Source organism: Hipposideros armiger, unplaced genomic scaffold (assembly GCF_001890085.2).
Source record: "Hipposideros armiger isolate ML-2016 unplaced genomic scaffold, ASM189008v1 scaffold_473, whole genome shotgun sequence".
NCBI lineage: Eukaryota > Metazoa > Chordata > Mammalia > Chiroptera > Hipposideridae > Hipposideros > Hipposideros armiger.
The window spans coordinates 907,987-933,880 of record NW_017731823.1 but is presented as its reverse complement, the minus strand read 5'-3'; the positions used below and the strand labels follow the sequence as shown (position 1 = coordinate 933,880).

Genomic DNA, 25,894 nt, shown 5'->3' with positions numbered 1-25,894 from the left:
AAAGTGTTTTATCAAGCTTGGCCCTTGAGTGCATGCCTTTTTTTTATTTTTATTTTTTGATTGTGGAAAAATATACATAGCAAAACTTACCAGTTTAACTTTTAAAGTTTATAGTTCAGTGGCGTAAGTACATTCACATTGTTATGTAACGATCATCAGTATGCATGTCCAGAACTTTTTTTTTTTTTTAAGATTTTTATTGGGGAATTGGGGGATGGGAACAGTGCTGGGGAATTGGGGGAAGGGGAACAGACAAGTTGCTGTCCTTTTGTTCTTCAGTTTAGTTGTGGAGGACGTTGCTTCACTGGCCCAAGTTGGCACCATCATTGCGCTCTTCCCAGGCGAGGCACATCAGTCGCGGGCTTCTGGATGGCCGCTCACTGCAGCTGCTGGCCGCTCACACTGGCTGCTGGCTACATACGGTAGCCCATGGCAACCCACTGCCACAGGGGCTGCAGCCTATGCCATCGCCAGTGACTCACAGCAGCCCAGCTCCAGGTTGAGCTGTTGTTCAGCATCTTAGCTGTAGAGGGCAGTGTCACTGGCCCTCATATGTGGGATCCGAACCGGGGCCCTCTGGCATCCCAAGCCAGTTCTTAACCATCGCGCCATACGGCTGGCCCTGTCCAGAACTTTTTTGTCTTCCCAACTTGAAACCCTGTACCCATTAACCGCTAACTCCCCAGCCCTTGGTAACCACTGTTCTACTTTCTGTCTCTATATATTTGACTATTCTAAGTACTTTATATAAGTGGACTCATACAATATTAGTCCTTATGTGTGTGGCTTATTTTACTTAGCATGTCTTCAAGGTTCGTCCGTGTTGTAGCATGTATCAGAATTTTCTTTTTAAGTCTGAATAATATTCCATTTATGTATATACCACATTTTGTTTATTCCTCTTCAGTGGACACATTGGGGTTGTTCCCACCTTTTGGCTCTTGTGAATAATGCTGTTATGAATATGAGTGTACAAATATCTGCTCAAGTTCCTGCTTTCATTTCTTTTTGGCATATACCCACAAGTGGAATTGCTGGATTACATGATACTTCTATGTTTGATTTATTGAAGAATTTTCATACTGTTTTTTATAGTTGCTCTATTTTAAAGATAAGTGATGTTAAACATCTTTTCATGTGCTTATTATTGGCCGTTTGTAAGTACACTTCTTTTTATTGTGTGAAGAAATGGGAAGTATATATAAAGCATTTGCTGCATAATGAAGTGTGGTAGTGTAATTGAGGAAAAGCACTTGGGTGATTGTTTGAGTTGTTTCCTGAAATAGCTATTGTTTCATGGAACACCATTTTGGTTTGAAAGAGTGACTGACAAACTATGATTATTCATTTAGATCTGGGTATTTGACAGATTTTCTCAAATAATGAAGTGAGCCTATCACTTCAAGGAAAACAACTGACAGGTGTTATTAATGATAGAGTCTGAGTTTTCAAAAGAAAATTAGAATTTTGGAAACCTTCTATCTACCATTCATTGTAAACCTGACAGCTTCCCATTACTTGAAGGCTTTACTGAGGAGATAGGTGATAATATTAGGAGATGTGTTTAACTCAGTGAACTGATGGTATTTTCCAAATGCATTATGTCACAAATGCAAAGTACAAGATTAACCATTGGATTTTAATGTAACAGTGCAAAAAAATTCAGTGATGTGGTTTTAGAAACCATATTGCAACTAACCTTTAAGAAACTACTAATTGTCATGTTTTGCTATAATAGAGAAGAATATCCATAGTTATCTGAAAAGACTATTAAGATAGTCTTCATCTTTCCCTCTACATATTATGTGTAAGGCTAGATTTTCCTCATATGCTTTTTCAGCTAGAATAACGTATCACAGGAGATTTACTGCAGAAGCAGGTGTGAGAATCCCGCAGTCTTCTATTAAGAGCTTTGCAAAAATGTAAAACATTGCCATTCTTCTTAATTTTTGTTTTGAAAAACAGCTGTGTTTATAAAGATGTTATGTTGACATGTGATGTGTTTATTATTTTAAATGAATTAATGAAGACTTAAAATTCTTTATTTTAGTTTCTAATATGGTAAATATGGATTACTATAAGATATAAACAAAAGCTCTCTGGGGTTTTTAATACTTTTTAAGGCTGTGTGGTCTAGCAAGCTGCCTAATACAGTAGCCACTGGCCACATGTAGCTACTACTTAAAACACACTTGGGACTTCAAAGCCTTGATATGAAAAAAATAATGTAAAAGATCTCATTAATATTTTCATAATGTTTATTACATATTGAGATAATAGTATTTTGGATATATTGGGTTAAATGTTTTATTAAAATTCATTATTTTTTACCTTTTGAATATAGCTACTAGAAAATTTAAAATTACATATGCAGCTCACATTATTTGCGTATACATTGGACAGTACTGGTCTATAGTGTACAGTTTATTGTGCAGACCCTACAGTTGGGATTGTTCACCTGGGGTTCATAGGTGTGTGTTTTTCTTAGGAGAGGGCTTATGACTTGCATCATATTTTCAAAGGGACACATGAACAAAGAAAAGCTAGGAACTGCTGTAGAATTTATAGACCTGAGTTGCTGCTTGTATAATAGTTACTTGGGCACTGCTGATGGCTTGGATCTGAGGAATCCCTGTCTCAGGTAGGCTGGGCAAAACCTGTGGTGCTGGTGGTATGGTGAGATGCATCCTTGGCTTCTCAAGTTGGAACCCTGAATGAATGTTTCCACAGAAATGTTTTCATAGAGAGGCATTAGATGTTACAGTACTCTTAGTACTGCAGGTTGACCTGAGAACCTAATTATCACATGTAGGATTATTTCTGTGGGAAAATACTCTGAATGCCAAAGATTAGACTTAAAAGCTGTCAGAACACAATCCACTACTAAATCGGGGCTTTCATACACTTTGTACTGGGAACCTGATCAAATGAGTGAATGTTTTAATTTGAGCATTCATAGAGGTTGAAAATAAAATATTAAACATGTGTTAAAGTGATAATACATTCCAAAGATGAAGTCAGGGATGCTTTCTTCCTATTTATCCCTAATCATTAAGTGGGATTGTATAAATAAACCACTGAATTGAGGGGTATGTGAATTAAGTGATTGCATGTTTAGTTTGAGTTAGGTTCGCGATGCTGTTTAGGTAATAGATTCTTGGCTTATGTTGTCAGTTCTCATCAAGAAAGACTTCCTAAAACAATGAAATTTCAGGGCCTGATTAAGTGAAGAGAATGCTGGATTGAGGGTATTCCAAACATCATTATTTGATTACAGCCCCTTTTACTTCAGACGTTGCCCACAGGGCTCATCACAATGTGCCATAGTAACTTATTTTTGTCTTTCTCCCCAAATAGAACTGTAAACTCACACATACGGTGTCCTACTTAAAATGTGTTTCAGAGGCTAGCATGGCCACATAGGAAGAGCCACCATCTGATGGTTGGTTAGTTTGGGTGAGTTGATTGAGCATGGTAATGGGGTGAAGGGAGCGTTCAAGGCAGCCTGAGAAAGCAGGTGGTGGGCTGTAGAGTCGCAAAGGATAAGACGTCAAGGGGAACTTGGAAAAGTCTGAAGGTATAGATCTTTGTACTTAGCTGTTGTAAGGCCAGGGCATCTCAAGGAGAGGTTAGCATAATACTGAATTTGGGAAAAAAAGACAAATTTAACAGCAATATAAAAATTGGCTCGGGCCGGCCGAGTGGCACATTGCTTAAGAGCTGACTTGGGATGCCAGCTCACCAGAGGGCCCTGGTTCGGATCCCACATATGAGGGCCAGTGACACTGCCCTCCACAGCTAAGATGCTGAACAATAGCTCAACCTGGAGCTGGGCTGCCGTGAGTCACTGGCGACGGCGTGGGCTGCAGCCCCTGTGGCAGTGGGTTGCCATGGGCTACCGTGTGTAGCCAGCAGCCAGCGTGAGCGGCCAGCAGCCACAGTGAGCGGCTGTCCAGATCAGTTGCCTCACCGGGGAAGAGCGCAATGATGGTGGCAACTTGGGCCAGTGAAGCAACGTCCTCCACAACTAGACTGAAGAACAAAAGGACAGCAACTTGTCTGTTCCCCTTCCCCAATTCCCCAGCACCGTTCCCATCCCCCAATTCCCCAATAATAAATAAATAAATAAAAATAAAAAATAAAAATAAAAATTGGCTCAAATCTGATGCCTTTGAAACCCGATAGGTAGTCTGGTGAGAAGGAAATTGTGAAATGGGTGAGAGACAATTGAGACCTAGTACCCAGGCTTTGGGTTTAGGAATGGAGAAGTTTTGAGGTGTAAGAAAGAGAAAGAAAAGTAGTATTAATAGACAACTAAGTTTATATGTAGTCATTTTCAGTTCTGCCAAGAAACTACCAAAAGCATTAATTCTAAAATTTGACTTCTCCACTGCAGGAAATAAAATGGGGAAAAGGGAAGAGAAAGAGTATTGTGACTGAATATAAAAGGAAAGTCAAAAGTAGTGATTTCATTCCAGTATCATGAATGGGATTAGTGACGATGGGTCCTAGGGACTCGTGATAGAGCAGAGAAGTACAAGAGGAGTACATATGCCCCTTTACTTGAATAGCTTGTTTGTTTTACCTGCAGTAATTTTTCTAAACATAATTTTGGGAAGTGTTATTCTTTAACACACTGCTTCTCAAGCTGTAATAACTATATGAATCTTACCTGGGGATTTATTAAAGTACTTTCTGATTCAGTACATGTTGGGTGGGGTTTGAGGGTCTGCATTACCTGCAAGCTTCCAGGCAATGCCAGGGCTGCTGTTTTCACAGGTCACACTCTCCTTTAGCCAGTCTCTGAGGAGGAGAGAGAAAAAACTACCCCAAAAGTGACCAGTGTAGTTCAGGATGAATATCTGCTTAGTTAATGGTCTTCAGTTCCATCATTAGTAGATAACAGAACTGATGCAAGCATTCTTAAACTCCATCTGGGGTGCTTGTTGAACGGACTTTTGGACTTAAATCCCAGAGAATAATCCTAAATTTAGAGAAAGGTCCAGAAAACTTCAGGTTCAATTAGCACTGTATATAATTCTGCAGTGTTTGGATTTTGGATTTTGATTGGCATTACATGAAAACTGTATATTAATCTGGGATTGGACGGTGGGAGAGTTTAGCGTATTGATGGTATTGAGTATTTCTTTTCAGGAACATAGCATGTCTTTCCACTTTTATGTTTCTCTGAAGTTTTTATTCATTTGACTCCTGCAACTTTATAAGTTTAGTCCCCTGTGCTTTATATTATATTGTAACTGGATTGACGTTTCCAGTAATGCAAAAAAATATATATTTTGATTATTATGCCTTTGGGAGAAGATAATTTGCCTTTAATTAGGAATATATATATATATATATATATATATTATATATATATATATTTATTTTTTTTTTTAAAGATTTTATTGGTGAATTGGGGGAGGGGAACAATGCTGGGGAATCGGGGAAGGGGAACAGACAAGTTGCTGTCCTTTTGTTCTTCAGTCTAGTTGTGGAGGATGTCGCTTCTCTGGCCCATGTTGGTATTATCATTGCACTCTTCCCGGCTGAGGCAGATCAGTCGCCGGCCACTGGACGGCTGCTCACAGTGGCTCTAAACAGCTCACTCCAGCTGCTGGCCACTCACACTGGCTCCCAGTCACTCACAGTAGCTTATCGCAGCCCACTGCAGCCTACGCCGTCGCCGGTGACTCACAGCAGCCCAGCTCCAGGTTGAGCTGTTGTTTAGCATCTCAGCTGTAGAGGGCAGTGTCACTGGCCCTCATGTGGGATCCGAACCAGGGTCCTGCTGCACAGAGCTGGCGTCCCCAGCCAGTTCTTAACCAACACGCCACTCGGCCGGCCCGAAAAAAACTTCTTTTTCCCTCATTTTTTAGTTTTCTTTCTATTGAATTTCTATAAATTATTTCACCCTGAAAACAATTTGTTCTTAAAAAAGTTATCATATTTTGATAGAGATTTGTAATTGTCTAGAGGACTTTCTCCTGCATTGTTAAATTTAATGTGTTCAACAGTTCTTAAGTAGACAGGGCAACAGCACTATTCCCATTGTTTATAGAGAAAGAATCTGAGGCCAACAAGGGTCAGGTACCCTTAGACGCTAGTTACATAGAGAATTTTAGGAAGGGGATATGGAGGACCTGACTTTGTAAAAACTTCCATTTGTTGCATATTCCAATAAAAGTAGTAAAAAAAAATTTTTTTTTTGGATTGCATGTTTCTTTGAGAGACTAATGAAAGTTATATAGACCATTTCCTCAGAAAAATTGACATACACACACATACTGCTGAAGATTTCAGACTGCATAAATATATACATTGCCCTTATACTCCTTGACTTCCTATGATGTTTACAATTTAAAAAAATCAAGGATGTGTATTTCATTAACTTAGATAGTAGTGGCTGTCAGTACTTATAGAATGCATGGAAACAATGGAAAATGAACGTGTGTAGAGAATTTATGTTTTTAACCTATATACAAGTACTCGTTTCATTGGAGGAGATTCTGGTGCTGATTCAAACGTGTGTGTGTGTGTGTAGAGTTCTATGTAGAAGCTTCCTCAGTATGATTGGCTTTTGTATCAGAAGTACATACATGTTTGTAAGGCTGTTTCTCGTCTGATCTCTGAGTATCAGAAGAGTTTAACCAAATTCTTCCCTCCTGTGTGCCGTGGTCATACCAGTAGTGTCACAAGTGTGTTACAGGTGTGCCCAGATGATTCCCCATCAGTGCTCAAAGTGTCCTCGTGTTTGGAGGTCCCTGCTGGTCAACTCAGGCTGAAGGCAGACTCCATCATTTACCAGGGGGCTGGTCAAGTAGTTGGAAAGCCCTGAGTTGGATAATAATACCGGGTGATTTTCTATTAGCAGGATAAACTGTATTTAGTCAATGGAATACTAAGCTCAGGAATGGTGGAGGTTGGTGAGAAGGATATGCTCTACTCTGCTTGACAGGCCTAATTAATCAAAATGGACTTGAGCTATCTTTGAAAAGGAGGAATTACACAAGCTATTCTTTCAATTTGAGTCTTATTTGTTTTCAGTAACATCAAGATAAACCGATTTGAAACACTGTAATGTGTGCTTTGCTTAGGCTTACACAGAATGTTTAAATATGTATTTGTTTTCTGAGCCAAGGTTTTGGTATCAGGCCTTGAAGTAATAGATACTACTGGTTTTCTGCTGATACTTTGGCTCTACGCTGCAATTTTTCTCAGTAGTCCTCTCCTCCCCCTTCTGAAGTAATTACAGAAGGCGCTGTGTTTACTTGGCACACTTGAGATTGTTATACAAAGTGCATGCATAAGCATGGACATGTTAAGGCTAGTATAGTGATAAAGGATAGTGCCAGGAGGAGTTGACATATCCCATTCAGCACACACTATACCTTCAGTGACTTACAAAAACGTTTATTTCACTTGGATTGGATGATGTAGAATTACCATGCTTCCTAACTTCCTCATGTACATTTAGTAGCACAAGTTTAAGTGGTTTTTGTTTGCTGATCATAGGCTGTTGTGTGTGATTTTAATTCTACTTTAATGAACTGAACACTGGAATGTTTAGTATCAGTTTAATTTCCATGTGTTCTAAAAATTGGGTTTTGCTTTTCCTGATAATTTCATGTTAATATTTTAAATGGCTTGAACTATAGATATCTTCAAAACTTGGAAATAAAGCTGTTTTTATTTAAGAAAAACATAATTTGTGTTACAAAGTAAATATCTAAAATAAAAACTGGTAAACAACTCATTTGTTAATGAACTTTAGATTGAATTGCCTTACTTCTATAAGAAATATCTAAATGCATATTAAAAATATAAACAAGTTTTTGGAGATTGAATATATTTTATTTATTTATTTTTAAGATTTTATTAGGGAATTGGGAGGAACAGCATTTTGGAATCGGGGAAGGGGAACAGACAAGTTGCTGTCCTTTTCTTCTTCACTCTAGTGGTAGAGGACATCTCTTCACTGGCCCATGTTGGTATTATCATTGTGCTCTTCCCAGGTGAGGCAGATTGGCCGCCGGCCCTTGGACGGCCGTTCACGGCGGCTCACGGCAGCTCATGGCAGCTCATGCTGGCTGCCGGCCGCTCATGGTAGCTTATGGCAGCCCACTGCAGGCACACTGCAGCCTACGCCGTCGCTGGTGACTCTTGGCAGCCCAGCTCCAGGTTGAGCTGTTGTTCACCATCTTAGCTGTAGAGGGCGCAGCGTCACTGGCCCCCATGTGGGATCCGAACCAGGGTTCTGCTGCTCAGAGCTCACAATTCCTAAGCCAACTCTTAACCAACAAGCTACTCGGCCAGCCCAAGATTGAATATATTTTAAAAACTTAATAAGCCTTTCAGTGTATTTCAAAATAGTTTTTAATAATGAATTTTTTTTAGCGTTTTTTTTTTGATAGCAGTTGTCCCAAATATTTGAAGATGGAGTTAGAACATTCCATAATACTCATTGAGCAGTTCTTCCTTTGCCTCGTATTGGTGTTTAACCTGTCCTTTATTCCCCATGATGTCTCTGTGTGATGGATTGATTTACAAACACAGATTCCCCAAATCTCTGTAGTCCAGGCTTCCTTGCCTCTGTTGTAAACATACCAAACTATTAAAATATACTTTAAAACTTTAAAAAACCTGAACTTTTTACTAAATCAAGGACTTGACTGTCTTGGTTGAAAGGGGAGCCCACACATAGTCACCCAAGTGAGATTCATTTGTCATCTCTTTTGTATGAGTAATTTTATTGCTTGGACTATTGAAGTTGGGGTGAGAGAGAGAGAGAGAGAGAGAGAGAGAGAAGAGAGAGCGAGATCAGTAATAGAGAAATAACTTTGTGTAATCCAACAGCGTAGATGAAGCAAAAGTTCTTCACCCTTACCTTCTCTCATTCCCCTTATTTTTAATGGTCCTCATGTATCCTTTTGAGGCCTTTTTTTATGCTGAAATTCCTTTCTAATTTGTCTCCTGCTTCTGCCTTTGACTCCTTAAATCTCTTTAAACCATGCTTGCTAATTCTCTTTTTAAAAACATTATTTTCTTGCTTTTTTTGGACCCATGAAGGTTCTCATTCCTTCATTTCATTTTTTTCCCCTTCTATTAAATTGGAAGTTATATATTTTATTCCCTGGACTTTTAGTGGTTGTTTAACACAAGACTAAAGTTAATATCTATATGCCTCACCAATATTACAAGAAGCCTAGAATGATCTACCTGCTATCACCACCATTCTCTTCTCCTAATTTATGATATTGTTGCCCAGGATTTTGTATCTACACTTTTCTTTCATCCACAGATTCACACAGACATTTGTGTTTATTGTTTTATGAGTCAGTGTTTAATAGCGATAATCTTTGTTCAATTCATTATTCTTTCTCATATGTCAGACCTTTCATCTAGGCTCAGTTGCCTTCATTCTGACACCTTCCTTTAAAGTTCCTTTAGTGAAGGTCATTTTATTAATCTGAAAAATTTTTAGTTCATCTTCATTCTAGAGAGAGTTGTTCTTGATAGAGAATCCTAGGCAGATAGTTAATTTCTTTCTGTATTTTGAAGGTATTTCACTGCCTTCTTCTTTTTACTGTTGAGAAGTTGGTAATCACTATAATTGCCTTTGTGGGTAATCTGCCCTTTCTCACTGGTGGCTTTGCTGTCTTCTCTTTGGTGCTGTGCTCTTTCACTGTGGTGGTGTAAATGTGGTTTTCTGCTATTTCATTTTAGAATTCTTGGGTTTCCTGAATTTGGTGATTGGTGTCTTTCATCACTTCTGGAGAATTCTCAACTACACCTATTCTGATAATGCCCCTTCCCAGTCTTAGCTGAGAAATGTATATTGAATCTTCTCACTATATCATAAACTCTCCTATTTTCTGTCTTTAACCCTTTGTGCTGCATTTTGGTATATATCAGCATTCTACTGCATTAAGATATGCGTATATTTTCCAGCTCTCTCTTCCTTCAGGTGTCCTTCAGCTTTGGTTTACCTTTTACAGTTATATTTTTTATATTAGAAATTCAATTTGTATTGTCAAATTGCTTGGCCATTTGGGGGGGGGGTGGTTTTTGTCAATTTTGATGACCTCTTAATCTCTTTTTATACTCTCATTTTCCTCTATTGTTTCTTTAATTATATGGAACAATTAAGTTGTCTTATATTCTGTGTTTGGTAATTTTAGTATATTTTAGTCTTTTCAAGTGTCATTGTGTATTTGGTTGTTTCTTCTGACTTTTGTTCATGGTGGTTTGTTTCTTGAAAACTCCGTGATTTCCTTCCTTTTTAAATTTTTTGTTTATTCTGTGCTCAAAATCCATAAAATCTCACTGGTTGGAGGTCTGAGTGACTTCTCTGACCAAATTTGAGTGTACGAGGTATGATCAAACAATAAGGTGAATGTTTAAATAAAACACAATTTTATTACAGTAAAAGATATATTGCCATTAATCCCCCTCAAAGTACTCCCCTTCACTTCGAACACACCTATCCCATCGTTCTTGCCACTTTCTGAAGCAGTTCTGGAAGTCCTCTTTCATGAGTGTCTTTAGTTGTGCTGTCATGGCTACCTTGATGTCCTGAATCATTTTGACTCTGGGGAAGAGCCAGAAGTCGCTCGGTGCCAGATCCCGTGAATTACAGTGGATGAAGAAACACCGTAATGTTTTTATTTGACAGAAATTGCCATACCAGAAACGATGTGTGACATGGAGTGTTGTGAAGGAAGACGATTTACAGCACACTTTAAAATACACCTGGCAACCATAGCTCACACCCGACTGACTGCACCAAATAAGTTGAAACTTGTCACACACTGTTACTAAGTTTCAACACGGCACTTTCTGTATCAAAGATCTCTGCCTTTCCATTGGATGGCACTCAGCAGCATTCACCATATCGCTATGGTACAGCAATTTCTGTCAAAAACATTACAGTGTGTCCTCATCCACTTTATTCACTGGATCTGGCACCATGTGACTTCTGGCTCTTTCCCAAAGTCAAAATGACCATGAAAGGCAAACGTTTTGACTCGATTCAGGACATCGGAGCAGCCTTGACAGCACACCTAAAGACATGAAAGAGGACTTCCAGAACTGCGTCAGAAAGTGGCAAGAACGATGGGATAAGTGTATTCGCCCTCACTTCAGATTTTCAGGGGGATTAATGGCAATGTGTCTTTTACTGTAATAAATTTTTTAAAATTTAAACATTCACCGTATTTTGTGATCACACCTCGTATCTCTACCAGACTCCTGGGTATACCGATCTGAGGCTACTTTAAATAGTTGGCTTAAAATTTTCTTTTGGTCATACGAGGTTTGACAATTAAGTTTGCGAGCTTGTTGCACCAATGTTGCTAACTTTTTTTTATATTATGTGCCTTATCTATAATTTCATATTTTGGGACTTGTGCTTCAGCTATATGGAACTAGATGTAATTCCTTGGACATATTCTGATTTTTAAAATAAGAGTTTTATTGAGATTTAATTTACATTTCATAGAATTTAATTTATTGTGTACAATTTAGTGATTTTAATATATTTAGTATATTGAACCACCACCACTAGGTCTAGAACATTTTCATGAACCCTCCAAAAAGTCCTTTACTCATTAGTAGTTACTTTCTATTCCTCCTTTCTTGCCCCAAACCTTTGGAATTGGTAATCTTTTTTTTTTCTTTTTGGATTTGCCTGTTCTGGACATTTCATATAAATGGAATCATGTGAGTACTTGGCCTTTGTGTCTCGTTTTTTTCATTTGGCATCTTTTTAAGTTTCATCCATGTTTTAGCATGTATCCATCTGCCATTCATTTTTATGATTGAATCATATTCCATTATATGGATAATACCACATTTTGTTTTTCCATTCATCAGTTGATCGACATATAGATTTTTTCCACTTTTTGACTACTATGAATAATACTATTATAAACATTTGCGTACAACTTTTGTGTGAAACTTCAGTTCTGGGAATATTTTTCGAAATAGAATTCCTGGACCATGTGGTAACTCCATGTTTATCTTTTTGAGGAACTGCCGAAGTTTCCCCTAGTGGCTGTACCATATTATATTTTCACCAACTATTTATGACAGTTTGCAGTTTTTCCACATCCTTATCAACATGTTGACTGTCTTTTTGATCCTAGCTATGCTAGTGGGTGTGAAGAGGTATCTCATTATGGTTTTGATTTGTATTTCCCTAATGACTAATAATGTTGAGCATCTTTTCATGTACTTATTGGTCATTTGTGTATCTCTTTGGAGAAATTTTTATTGACATCTTTTGCCCTTTAAAATTAGATTAGTTTCTTCTGTTCAATGGTATGAGTTCTTTTTAGATTCTGGATACTAGATATTTATCAGATATAGGATTTGTGAATATCTTCTCTCATTCTTTGGATTATCTTTTCACTTTCTTAATAATGTTTTTTGCTAAATGTGTTTTTTTTATTAGCTGAGCCATCCTGCCACCTGTTGGCAGCTCAGCAGCTGCTCAGCTCAGGCTGGGACTCGAACCACTGTTGTTCAGAGCTCACACTATTGAGTGAGGTCTTAACCAATAATGTTTTTTGAAGCACAAATGTTTTGAATTTTGATGAATTCCAGTTGAGTTTTTTTTGGTCACTTGGCTTTGGTGTCATGTCTATAAATCATTGACTAATCCAGAGTCACAAAGATTTATACCTATGTTTTCTTCTAATACTTCAATCATTTTAGCGTTTATGTTTAGGTCTTTATCCATTTTTAGTTACTTTTTGTATGTGGTTTGAGGTAGAGGTCTGACTTCATTGATTTATATGTGAATATCCAGTTGTCCTGCACCATTTGTTGGAAAGAGTATTCATTCCTCATTGAATGGTGTTGTCATTCTTGTTGGAAATCAATTGGCCATTAATGCATGGGCCTGCTTCTAGGCTCTAAGTTCTATTCCATTGATCTGTATGTCTGTCCATATGCCAGTACCACACTGTCTTGTTTGCTATAGCTTTGTAGGTAGTTTCAACATTGGGAAGTGTAAGTCCTCTAACTTTGTTCTTTTTATGATTTTAGGTTCCTTACATTTTGATATAAATTTTGGGAAGAGCTTGTCCAGATCTTCAAAAAAAGGGATATGATAGCAATATTGGAAAGTTTTTTGTTTTTTTGTTTGTTTGTTTATTTTTTAATGGGGACTTGGGGAGTATTTGAGGAGTACTTTTATCTTAATTCATTCTTCTAGTTCATTAATGAGGGATACCTTTCTATTTATTTAGGTCTTTTAATTTCAACGATATGTTATAGTTTTTGGTATACAAGTGTTTCTTGTTAAGTTTATTATTTTTGATGTTATTGACAATAGAAATGTTTTCTTTCTTTCTTTCTCAGATTGTTGGGAAAGTACAATTGAGTTTTCCAGTAATGATCTTATATCATGTACCCTGCTGAACTTGTTTGTTACCTTTGATAGTGTGCATTTTTCAGGCTTTTCTATGTACAAGATTATTTCATCTACAAATAGAGATAATTTTACTTCTTCCTTTTCAGTCTGAATGGTTTTAATTTATTTTTATTACCTAAATTACCCTGGCTAGAATTTTCTGCATAAAATTGAATAGAAATGGTTAGAGCACTTCTGTGTTGTCTTGTTCTTGATCACAGGGGAAAACTCAGTTTTTCACCATTGATGTACAATATTAGCTGTGGGTTTTTGGTAGATGACATTGAGATGACATTTGTCACATTGAGAAAGTTCCTTTTTATTCCTAATTTGTTGAGTGTTCTTGTGAAATGGTGGATTTTTTCGAATATTTTTTTCTGTATTTATTGAGATGATCATGTGTTTTTTCTTCTTTATTATATTAATATGTTTTATTACATGGTTACTTTTTATATATTGAACCAACCTTGCATGCTTGGGATAAATCCCACTTGATCATGATTTGTAATCATTTTTTAAAATATGTTCCTGGATTTTGTTTGCTGTTATTTTATTTTGTTGAGAATTTTCATGTCTATATTCATAAGGGATATTGGTTTATAATTTTTCTTCTTGTGATATATTTGTCTGGTTTTCATAGAGTGCCTTAGAAAGTATTTCCTCCTATTCTGTTTTTTGGAAGAATTTGTGAAGGATTGATTTTAATTTATCTTTAAGAATTTAATACAATGTATTAGTGAAGCCATCAGGTCTTGGGCTTTTATTTGTTGGAAGTTTTTTTGATTACTAGCTCAATCTCTTTACTTGTTATAGGTCTATTTGAAATTTCTATTTCTTCTTGAGTCAGTTTGGTAATTTGTATCTTTGTAGTAATTTATTGATTTTATCCAGGTTATCTAATTTGTTGGCATAAAATTGCTTGTCTATAATCCTGTTTGTTTCTGTTTGAAGTACTGTCTCCTCTTTATTCCTGATTTTAGTAGTTTGTCTTTTCTGTTTCTTGGTCATTTTAGCTAAAGGTTTGTCAGTGTTGATCTTTTTTAAAGAATAAATTTTGATTTTGTTGGGGTTTTTTTTTGTTTGTTTGTTTGTTTTTTTTAGTTTTTCTATTCTTTATTTATTTCTAGTCTAATTTTTGTTATTCCCTTCCTTCTGCTTTGAGTATAATGTGTCCACTTTTTCTAGTTTTTAACATGGGAAGTTAGGTTATTGATTTGAGATCTTGCTTTTCAATGTGGTGGTTTACAGCTATAATTTCCCTCGAAGAATTGCTTTTTTTACTGCATCCCATAAGTTTCAGTATACTGTTGTTTCCATTTTCAGTCATCTTAAAGTATTTTCTCATTTTCCTTGTGATTCCATCTTTGATTCATTGGTTATTTATGAGTGTGTTCTTTAATATTTGTGTATTTCTGAAATTTCCTTTTGTATTTCTAGTTTTATTCCATTGTGGTTGGGTAACATACTTTGTATGATTTCAGTCTTTTAAACTGTACTGAGTCTTGTTTTATGTTCTAGCATATGGCCTGTCCTGGAGAATGTTCCATATGTACTAATAAAGGTGAATTCTGCCGTTGTGGGGAGTGTTCCAAAATGTCTTTTAGTTCTAGTTGCTTAATAGTGTTCAAGCCTTATTTTCTTATTGACCTTCTGCCTACTTGGTCTATCCATTATTGAAAGTGCAGTAATTAATTCTCCAGCTACTACTGTTGGTCTGTTTCTAACTTCAGTTCTATCAGTATTTTGGGGCTTTGTTTTTAAGTGTATATATTGGGGGTGCCAAAAAGTCTACACACATTTTAAGAAAGGAAAACCATATTGTAATTGTAATACTCAATATATTATCATCAACAAAAGATGAATACAAGTCATGCTTGACTTCTGCAATTATAAGAGGTGCTCAAAGTGGTTATCAGCGTCCAGACCCTTCTGATTACAGTGAACTACTGTTCAAGCAACGTTGACCGAAGTGTCCATTTGTATACATTTTTTGGCACCCCCGGTATGTTTATAATTATTATATTTTCCTGATAGATTGACCCTTTCATCATCATAAAATGTCCTTTTTGTCTCTAGTAACTATTTTTGTCTTAAAGTCTAATTTATCTGATACTAGTATAGCCTTTCCAGCTCTTTCTTTGGTTACTATTTATATGGTGTATATTCTACCATTCTTTTACTTTCAACTTGTGTCTTCAAATCTGACGTTTAAAAAATATTATTTCTAAATATTTATTTTCTACTTGGTGAGATATTTTTATATACCAGGGGTGCCAAAAAAATGTATACACATGGCTTGTATTCATCTTTTGTTATTGGTATATATTGAGTATTATGGTTTTAGTACAGATATTCCTTTCTTAAAATGTGTATACATTTTTTTAGACACGGTTTTTATTAGTTCTTTGAATGTATTTATAATAGATGATTTAATGTTTTTGTCTGGTATGTCCCATAATTGTGTTTCCTCAGAGACTGTTTCCCTTGACTGCTTTCTCCCCCTCTATATAGGTCAGAATTTCCCATTTCGTTCCATGGCTCATAATTTTTTGTTGAAAACTGGACATTTTAATATAATGTGGCAACTCTGGAAATCAGATTTCTCTACCTTCCAGGATTTGTTCGTTTTTGTTGTTAATTTAATAACCTTTCTGGACTGATTTTGTAAAGTCTTTTTTTTTTTTTAAATGAGTAGCCACCAAAGTCTCTGCTCAGATTAGTGGTCAGCTAATGATAGCATAGGTATTCCCTTAAATGCTTGGAACCAATAAGCCTTTCAGCTATGCTGTGAGACTTTGTGTATGTTTTGGCATGAATTCAGTGCTCTTTACAACCCTGCTTTAGCCTTCATTACTTTTGTGCAGAGTCTCAGTGTCAGCCAGAGGTGAGAGGCTGGGGTCTTCTTAGATCTTTCTTGGGCCTGTACAATGCCCTGTAAGTGTGCATAGTCTTCTAGATTTCCAGGAAGATGTCAGCTTTTCAAATCCCCCTTATAGACATCTTATTTCCAATTTTTCTGTGGAAGTTTTTTGGCCAACCTCTTATTATCCCTAGCTTGTATCACTGCCTAAGATAGCTGTGATGTTATACAATTGCTGCTGATTGTTTTCAACAAACGCTGTGGTGATAGAGCTTTTTGCACAATGTGAGTTCTGAGTTAGGTCAAATAAAGACAAAAGCTGACAATGAAGCTTTACAGGGGAGTTGCCTGACAGGTTATGAGCCTTGGGCTCTTTGGTGAGTCCAAGTTTGTTTTGTTACCTCCAGCACTTGCTAGGCTAGTAGTTTTTGCAGTTAGTGGTTATCAGCTGTGTCTTTTCAAGACTACTCTTGGGCTAGGAGAGACTAATGGGAATAGGACAAGTTAAAATGTCACAAAGTTCACTGTTTTTACTGAGATTCAGTCATTTTTCTTGAATACGAGCTCCTCAAATTGTTGTGAGCTTTTAGGTAATTTCCTGAGTTGTGAAAAAATTGGCGTTGGCAGTTTTTCCCAGTGTTCTCATTGCTTTTATGGAGGAACAGATTTTTGGAGGTCATTAATTTTCTATTTTGGAAGTGCCACCCTGCCCCCAATATTTTTACACCTGTTTCCCCCCATGCTTTTTATTTAACCGCTTTGAAAACTACAATACATTCTTACAAGAGTCAGTTCCTATATTACTTCTTTAGTGACACCTTTTCTGATTTTTCTCCACATGCTACAACTTCTTTTTGTTTCCATATGCCTTGAATATAACTTGTTCAGTCCGCTCGTTATGATATTTTATTTGTTTATCCACATCTGCTAGTAGATTGTGGGGCATTTGAGACTACTTTTATCTCTAGTTCCTGAGAATTAAAGAATCCCTGGAGATTATCTGTAGTTGTTAACATAATTTTACAAATGAGACTCAGTCCTAGAGGGAGTTAAGACAGTAAATACTTGAAGTATTTAGTGGCAGGTGTGTTTGTAAAACCTACTTTCTACTAATTGTGCAGTACATAATCATTATGCATTTGATTATTAATTATATATAATTGTAAATCTATGGTTATATGTGTTGCTAGATATTTGCAAGTAAAAATAAATCTGTCTTATTAGAATTTCATGTATACATATATAATAAGACCAGGGGATTACAGATGCAAAGCTAATTAATTTAAACATAGTAGGAACTTCTCCCTTCTTTCTGAATTTTATAAAAATAATTTTAAAAATTGGTACATATGTGTGTATAAGGTAATGAATTTGATGTTTTCATAAATCTACAAATAAATGAGTGTTGTTTTACCAAGTATTCTCTATCAAGAGCTCTTTTTTTTTCATTGATAAAGACATTAATACTTGTAACACATTTTAGAAGTCATTTAAGGAATTTTAGGTCCATTTTATAAAATACACAGATTAATTTACAGACCTGTCATGTATAGCTTCCATACTGCCTCCATCCCCCCCAAAAAATACTTTGAAACCCATCAAAACTTTATCTCCCTTCATTTAGTTGACTTGGTTAGAGACAGCTTATAACTGTTTTTGAAATTCTGTCTAGTCTCAAGAAATGGGAAACTTCCCACATTGTAGTTATTGGAAAGAATTTATGATGGTCTCTGAAGTCTGGTTCAAACAGAATTGTTAGAGAATTGTGTTAAATTATGACAATGATGTGAAAAATCAAGCTAATAACTTTGGTGACAATATTCATATTCGAGTCTCTGAGCTTATAAAATCTACATATGCACATATATAATTTGTTTACTATAAACTGGGTCCTAAAGTGATATTAAGTATTTAGGACACTGTCTAAATGGTATTAGCTTATTTTGTCTTACTGTTACCTGATACTTAAAACATAAGAGGATCGTAATGCTAATCATTGGTTTTTCTTAGCAAGCCCCTAGCTTGGAAACATTTTATATACAGTCATGAACTGTTTATAACCATGGGGATACATCCTGAGAAATGTGTCATTAGACAGTTTTGTAGTTGTGTGAATATCATAGGTTGTACTTAAATCTAAATTTTGTAGCCTACTACTCACCTAGGCTGTATAGTACAGCCTATTGTTCTTAGGCTACAAGCCTGTATGGCGTGTTATTGTACAAAACAACATGAGATTAAATCAAGCGCAAAACAATGATGCTATCAAGAGACATGGTAAACAAGATGTATGAGGCTGCTGCAGGCATAACACTGCATACTGTTTTACAGCAAACTCTTTTTTTAATAAACAGAGGATTAACAATAAAAAGTATAGCATAGTAAATACATAAACCAGTAGCATAATCATTTATTATCATTATCAAGTATTATGTACTATACATAATTGTTATGTGCTATACTTTTATATGAATGTAAGCACAGTAGGTTTGTTTACACCATCACCACAGACATGTCAGTATTGTGTTGCTCTATGATGTTATGATGCTACGATGTCACTAGGTGATAGAAATTTTTTAGCTCCATTATAATCTTATGGGACCACCATTATATATGAGTATGTGGTTCGTTGTTGACTGAAACATCATTATGTGGTGCATGACTGTACAGAATTCTAAGTTAATGAAAAATGCATAACTTTTGCATGCCTATGGAAATAACCTTACAAATGATGGCTAGCTTCTGGGGCCTGTTTAGGACTCCTAACTGCAAATAGAAGGACCCATCTCAGATTAGTTTACCAAAAATGGAATTGTATTGGCTGAAAATCAGAAACTTGGTGTCCTGAATTCAGCTGTACCTGAAGCCAACTGAGATTATTTTGCATCTAGTCTAGTATATGTTTATAGTTATAAACATTTTGTATAAGCATTTTTAATGTACACAAAATGCTATCCTAGTTATGTTATTTAATCATTTTTATGTTGCTGGCAAAATAAGTTTTCACATCTTCACTAATAATTTCCATATGGTAGAATTCTATAAATAAAATTGAGACAAAGAATATGGAAATTTTTAAGGCTCTGGATACATGGTGTACAATCTTGAAGTATGTGTATTGTGGAAAAATTTTACTAATTGCCACATCCACCAAGAGTGTATAACAAGATTATTGATTCTAGAACATCTTTGCTAACAAATATAGTGATGTGTTATTATTAAGTAATGATTTTCTTTTGTGGAAAAGTTTTTTTTAGGATGTAAGAACACAACTGTTCTCTTCCATGTGTCTATAAATAATGATAGATGATAAAAGATAACATATAAATGAGAATACCTCTTAATTATATGTCCCTTGCTTTGATCTCTGTACCTTATACTTATAAATCTTATTGCCAATTCCATACCTCAAATTGGATGTCCAATAGACATCTCTAACTTGACATATGCCCAGCTGTGCTATTGCTATTTTACCCCAACCTTCCCTGTTGTCTGTCAAGAGCTGTTAAGAGTTTGAGATTTTTACCCTACTTGTAAGTTGACAAGGTAGCCTGCCATAGTCTCATGGACACTGGCAGAAGAGATGAGACAAAGGATTTTATTACAGCAATAGCTCTAGCCATACTATCAGTATTGGCTCCATTTTCCAGAGTCTTCGTTCCCATAGAGCTATGTGAAAGGGCCAGGCAATACCTGTACATGCCTACGAGAGAGGAACCCTGAGCTTATGGTACCAGAATCTTTTATAATGGGCAGCAAGTCAGCCCCGGGTGGCAAGGGGTAAACTTATAGTTAGTTTTGTCCCAGCACCTAACACCTGTGAACGGTGCATGAGACCTGTGAGCAGTCAATATATATTGTTGAATGAATGAATAAGTGAATGAATGAAATACATGGCAAAGAAGTGAAATTCTATTTTCAGAATTTGTAGTGTATATTAGTCAACACCAAGGGGAAATGATGAATTAGAGATTGCTTTTTATTTACAGAAGATCAATGTAGCAATTGTAGCTTATCAATTAGAACTACTTCCAGTAGAAGCAGTTTATTAATGTTAAGTCATTCACCTGACAAATGTTTGAGTGCCAGGCGACGTGGTCGACAATGATGGTGCTCTGATAAGTGAGGAGCACACAGTCCCTGTCAGAGGGAATGGACAGCCCAGTTGTGGAGAGAGGCCCTGAATAAGTATAATGAGTATAATTATTGTGGGTGATAAATTTTTCAAAGTTCCTGTTGTAGGGGTTGCAAACTCACCTGCCTGCACAGGCCAGGCAAGTGAGGTAAAGGAGTGAGTGAAGTGGGCCGGTGAGTGCACTGAAACAGTGGCGAGAAGAGGGAGCTGTGATGAAGTGCCAAGTTCATGCCCTGTGTAAAAGGTACAGCAGCAGGCAGCTCCATCTGACAATGTCATATAGATTGAGTATTTCCAAGTGTTTCAAGAGAGACCAAAAAATCTAGATTGTCATCTGAAGTGCCACAATATTCTAAGGTATTGTGCAGCTCAAATCAAATATATTGGGTTGTCGGAAAAGTCATGATGTATTTTTTCTATGTTCTTCATTGCAAAATGTGTCATGACTTTTCCTACAACCCAATAGTTTTGACCTACAGGCCACTTCTATATAAGGAATACTGCCAATGAAGTAAAGTTCTTTGGAGAAGAAAACTCTGGGGGTGGGAGGGCGTTGTTCTCTCTTGATTACCTCATTTTCCCTTTGTTCCTCCTAAATTGTAATGTTATTCCCAGATCCTTCCATTTGTAATGATATACTTAGACTTTTCTTCTGCATTCCTAACAAGGACAGGTGTGGATATAAAGATCATTAGAACATGATATTTATAAGGAAAAAAAAATCTCTGGCTCCATCTTATCAGCTTTGTGGTATTAGACTAGCTGCTTTCCTTCTTTCTCAGTTCTTGGTTTATTCCTCATCTACAGAATGGGAATAAGAGTTAAATTGCCTCATGATGTTATGAAGTTAAATAATGTTCTTGGAAATGCTTTGTATATTATCATCACTGTGTGGATGTTGTGCTCTTTCCTTCTCTAACCCCTCTTCCTCCCATTCCCTGCCCAATCAAAGGTACATGACTCTTCCATTGCATTGTACTAGATAGCACTTCCTGATACAATAACTTTGGCAAGAATTTAAGTTAGTAATCCTCTTTAGGGATATTTTTATTTTTAAAAGAAACTCCTGGAGTCATTGCCTTAACCTAAGGTTACGAAACTCAGATGTACCACAGGCCAGTGGTCATTATGTAGGCAGAATATTTCCTCTGGTTCAAATCCCACAGCCACATAAATGAGTGTTCCACTTATCTTGAAGGCAGTTTTCAAATGACATTATTTTCCTTGGCAGTGGATGAAATCAGAAGTTGCTGACAGCTTGGTATTTCCTCTCTCTTGTTGATTTGCATGATGTCTGATGATATACACAATACAGAAAAACGTGTAATTTTATCCTTTCCTTCTATCTCTCTTCTTCCATTCCCTAGGAAAACAAACTTGATAGGAGTAAACAAACACTGCTAAAGCCCAGTCTTTGGTAAACATGAAGTGCTTGTGTGTGTTGGGATGTTGGAGCTGTAGGTATCTAGGATACCATAAACATTTTCTGTGTCAAGAGACTTATGGTGCCTCTGGGGAAGTTGTGAGTATGGATAACCAGTAGCAGTGTCTTGTAAAATAATAATTCTCCATGGTGGTAGTAGGGGAGAGAGGAACTACCTGGGGAAAAGCATCCTGTGTGTCTCTTGTTCTTTTTTTCCCCATCTTTATTATGATAAATTTCATAATATACAGAAACCTTAAAAGTGTAGTACAGTGAATAACCATATACTCATCATGTAGATTCAACTACTAATATTTTACCATATCTTCTTTGTATGTTTTTTGAAACACATGGGTAATTTTGAAAAAGAACTATACATTAGAACATTACTGTTCATTTTCTTAGGTGGGACAGAGGTACTGTGGTTACATAGGATAATATACCCATTTTTTACAATATGTATGTGTTTTAAGTACCTGTTAAGTATCAATGAGTAAAATCACATGATATCACCACTGATTTTCACACAGTTCACCAACAAAAACATATTTTGTAATTTCTTTCAAAATTGGGTTTAATCAAGGATTACGTGTATGTGTTGCATTTTATTGTAATGTCTTTTAAAATCTAGAATAACTGTATCCCCTTCATTTTTTCACTTCACATGTGGAACAGTGTATAAGACAATCACCCAAGCGTCAATATCTCAGACTTTGATTGTTCTTTGTGTTACTATTTGCCTTCTCACCCCTGTTTTCTAAACTGTAGGTTAGGCCTTAAGATTTATTAGGTTAAAGGTTTTTAGCAGAGGTATTTCATAGGTGATGTTGTTTAATTCATACTGCATCACATCAGGAAGCACATAACGTCAGTATTAATGCCAGTATTAGCAATGCCAAGATTTCTTCCTCGTAAAGGAATGTTTTTCCTCTTGATACTTTGGCACCATGTGAATATCCTATTTCTCATTAACCTATCATCAAGGATTTTGGCATATATTGAGGATACTTGCTGAATCAATTTGTTAATGTCGTACTTCTTAATTTTGATAACTTTTCCTCCTAATCCTATTGACAGTTTCTACCATTTTGGGCAATGAGTAGTGTTCCCTCAGTGCGTTGGGTAAGAAAATACGTTGAAAACTAGGGTTGCAGGAAATGTTTAATAGTATCTAATTTTACATAAGTCCTTCCAAGTTGGATTTTTAGTTCTTGGGAAAGAATGTACTGATTAGGAGTTGAGAGTCATTCATTGAATGCAAATTATGCCTGATGAAATTAATTTTTTGACTAGGAAACTTCTGTACTTATAGTCAGGTTATGTCAAAGAAACTAATGTATGTTAATTTTAACAAGGCATTTAAAAATACCTCTTTTTTTGTTTGTTTTTTTTAGGACCATTTTTGGTTGATTCAAAAGTGTTTTAACAGTTATGCTGTAAACACATTGATTATTCATTTTGCATTTACTATTGTGTAAGGCCCTAGACAGATTGCTTAACACCTAGTGGAAGAGGCAAATTGATAAACAGTATCAGGTATGCTCTATGATATGGATAGGAAGCTGCAAGGGTTTTAGAGAAGTGCTGTGTAGACAGACCTGTAAGGAAGTCTAATTATATGAGCAAATAAATATTTATTAAATACTTATTAATGCAGTATTGCATGTCTCCAAAATATCTGACACTGACTCCAAGGCCCTTTTTGATCATTGCAAATCCATTCTGAATTATGGTTAGATTTAAAGCTTCTTAATTTTTGGTAGGGCATACTTCTCTTTCTAAGCAGAAGATAAAATATATCTGTAACTACTACTTCTAGATAAGTAGTTGCATTCCAACAACAGTTCTTCGACACCAACTGTGTGTCCAGCAATTCAATTCAATAATTCTGACACTACTCGGAGTAGTTGAAGTAGCACTTTGTTAGTGCTACTAATTTGTTAATGTTTGCATATGAAATCAATGCTAAGTGAACTTTGAAAGAACTACCCTGCATTGTTCGAGCTTTTACTTAAAGTACCTTTCCCAAACATCTTTTTCTCTCCTGGTTGATTTGATTTCTCCTACATTATATACATAGGAATCCAAATGTACTGTGTGGAAGTTGTGCAGTTTTCTTATAACTGAAGTTGGAGGATTTGGTGAACCTGAAATGAATCTAGACTGATTCAGGAGTATCCTGAGAGCTCTTTCCCCCTATTGTTTGTCCCCAGTTAGCTTTTCCTTTGACTGCTTTGATTAATCATTGCTCCGGATGCGGCTTTGTAAGGGCTATCAAATTGATAAAAGTGGTACACTATTTTTGGTTTTAAACCATAATTAAGCTACAAATATCCTATACCAAGATGAGTTTTTAAAACTTCAGGTGGAAATCTTTGTTTAGAGGTGTCAGAAGTAATTGTTCTTTAGAATACCTCCCTATGTTTTTCAGATATGGTACTTTGTCAGGTGTAGTGAACAGATTGTCGAAATAACTGTGGTGTAAATACTAATGAGGATATTTATCATCTGTGTAAGAGTTCTGGAAGAGGTGGTCCTAGAGTTATCCAGTTCAGTATTCTAATTATGTCAGTTCTGGGCTATTTTCTATCTGAGTCTTTTTCCTATCATGGCCACAGATGGCTGCCATCGGTCTAAACATCATATTCTTATACGATGAAATCCAAAAGTTGGAGGGATGAGTAGCACCTTCTCCACAAGTCTCTTATTTTGTGGGTGGAAAACCTTTCCCTGCAGTGCCCAACAGACTTTGCCTTATGTTCCATTACCTAAAACTGGTTACATACCTGATCTTAAATCAGTTACTAACCAGAGGAAATGGGATTCCCAATATCACTTTAGGACAATATTGGTCCATCCCTTGGAACTAGATGAGGGATCCACCCAGTTGATCCCATTGATGTCACATTAAATAACATCGTGTTTTGTCATCATAGAAGAGGCAGAGGCTGATGGGTAAGCAATCACTAGTATATACCAAACTATAGTAATATAGTCATGTTGGACATTTTCCACATACTACGTAAGAGGTATTCCTATACAAAATAAAATTTTGGTATTTTAACCTTGAAACAGAAGCATATTCATTTGAGAAGCATGTTATCCTCTATGCGCTCCTTCTTGATTGGCATAGGAAGCCAATGTCATGGCTTTTAATCTAATATACAGAGGGTGCCCAAAAACGTATACATATTGTAAGAAAGGAAAAAAACTGGATTAAAATTGTAACACTCAACATATACCGATGACAAAAGATGAGTACAGTCATGTGTATACATTTTTTTGGCATCCCCGGTATTAGTTGCTTGGTATTCTTATATTTGTCTTGGGTACAGTCAGTTTATTTCCTTCTGAGATTAAGCTCCTCTATTATATTGCATGATTTTGGCAGTAGTTTCTGATTTTTAATTAATTGGTCCTTGTTCTTCTAGGTGGATTCTCCACCGTTTTCCTGGTGCGGACTCATGGTGGAATTCGCCATGCATTGAAGCGAATGTATGTCAATAACTTGCCAGACCTCAACATTTGTAAAAGGGAAATTACAATTATGGTAAGTAAAAGAGTAATTCCGTTTAAAAAATTGGTATATTTTCTTTGGGTTTTACACTATACCATCTGCCAGCTTTTAGGCAAGCTGCTTATTAGTGTATGTACACCTATAAAACCTTTGAAGATCATTAAATTAACTTGGAAAATTACCTGGGAATATGTAGTACGTTTCTTACTTAGGGCTCAATGCAGTCACCTGCTACCTGTCCTCTTTCTTCCCTTCCCGACTATAGTTCAAGGGGCAAGCTACTCTGCTTTCTTTTTTTAAATACATTTTAATTATGGATAATTTTGAGGATAGAACAATTTAGAGAATTGTATAATAAACACGAATTTGCTCACTACCCAGCTTAAGAATTGAAACCTTACAGATACAGTTGAAACCCTGTGTGTATTCCACCCAAACAAATCCCTGTGCTATTCTCATCCAAAAAGGAACCACTGTCCAGAATTTGGTGTTTACCATTCCCATGGGTTTTCAGTACATTTGCTGTCATATGTGTTTGTATT

General features: G+C 36.2%; 1 protein-coding gene across 2 annotated transcripts in view; it reads left to right on the top strand.

The window, feature by feature from the left end:
- Positions 1-25,894, top strand: part of BMP2K (BMP2 inducible kinase) — a 111,665-nt gene that overhangs the window by 18,370 nt on the left and 67,401 nt on the right. For both annotated transcript variants that reach the window (XM_019666535.1, XM_019666534.1), the window contains exon 2: positions 25,267-25,385. In XM_019666535.1, the coding sequence (XP_019522080.1) occupies positions 25,267-25,385 (119 nt within the window). The remainder of the gene's footprint in view (positions 1-25,266; positions 25,386-25,894) is intronic.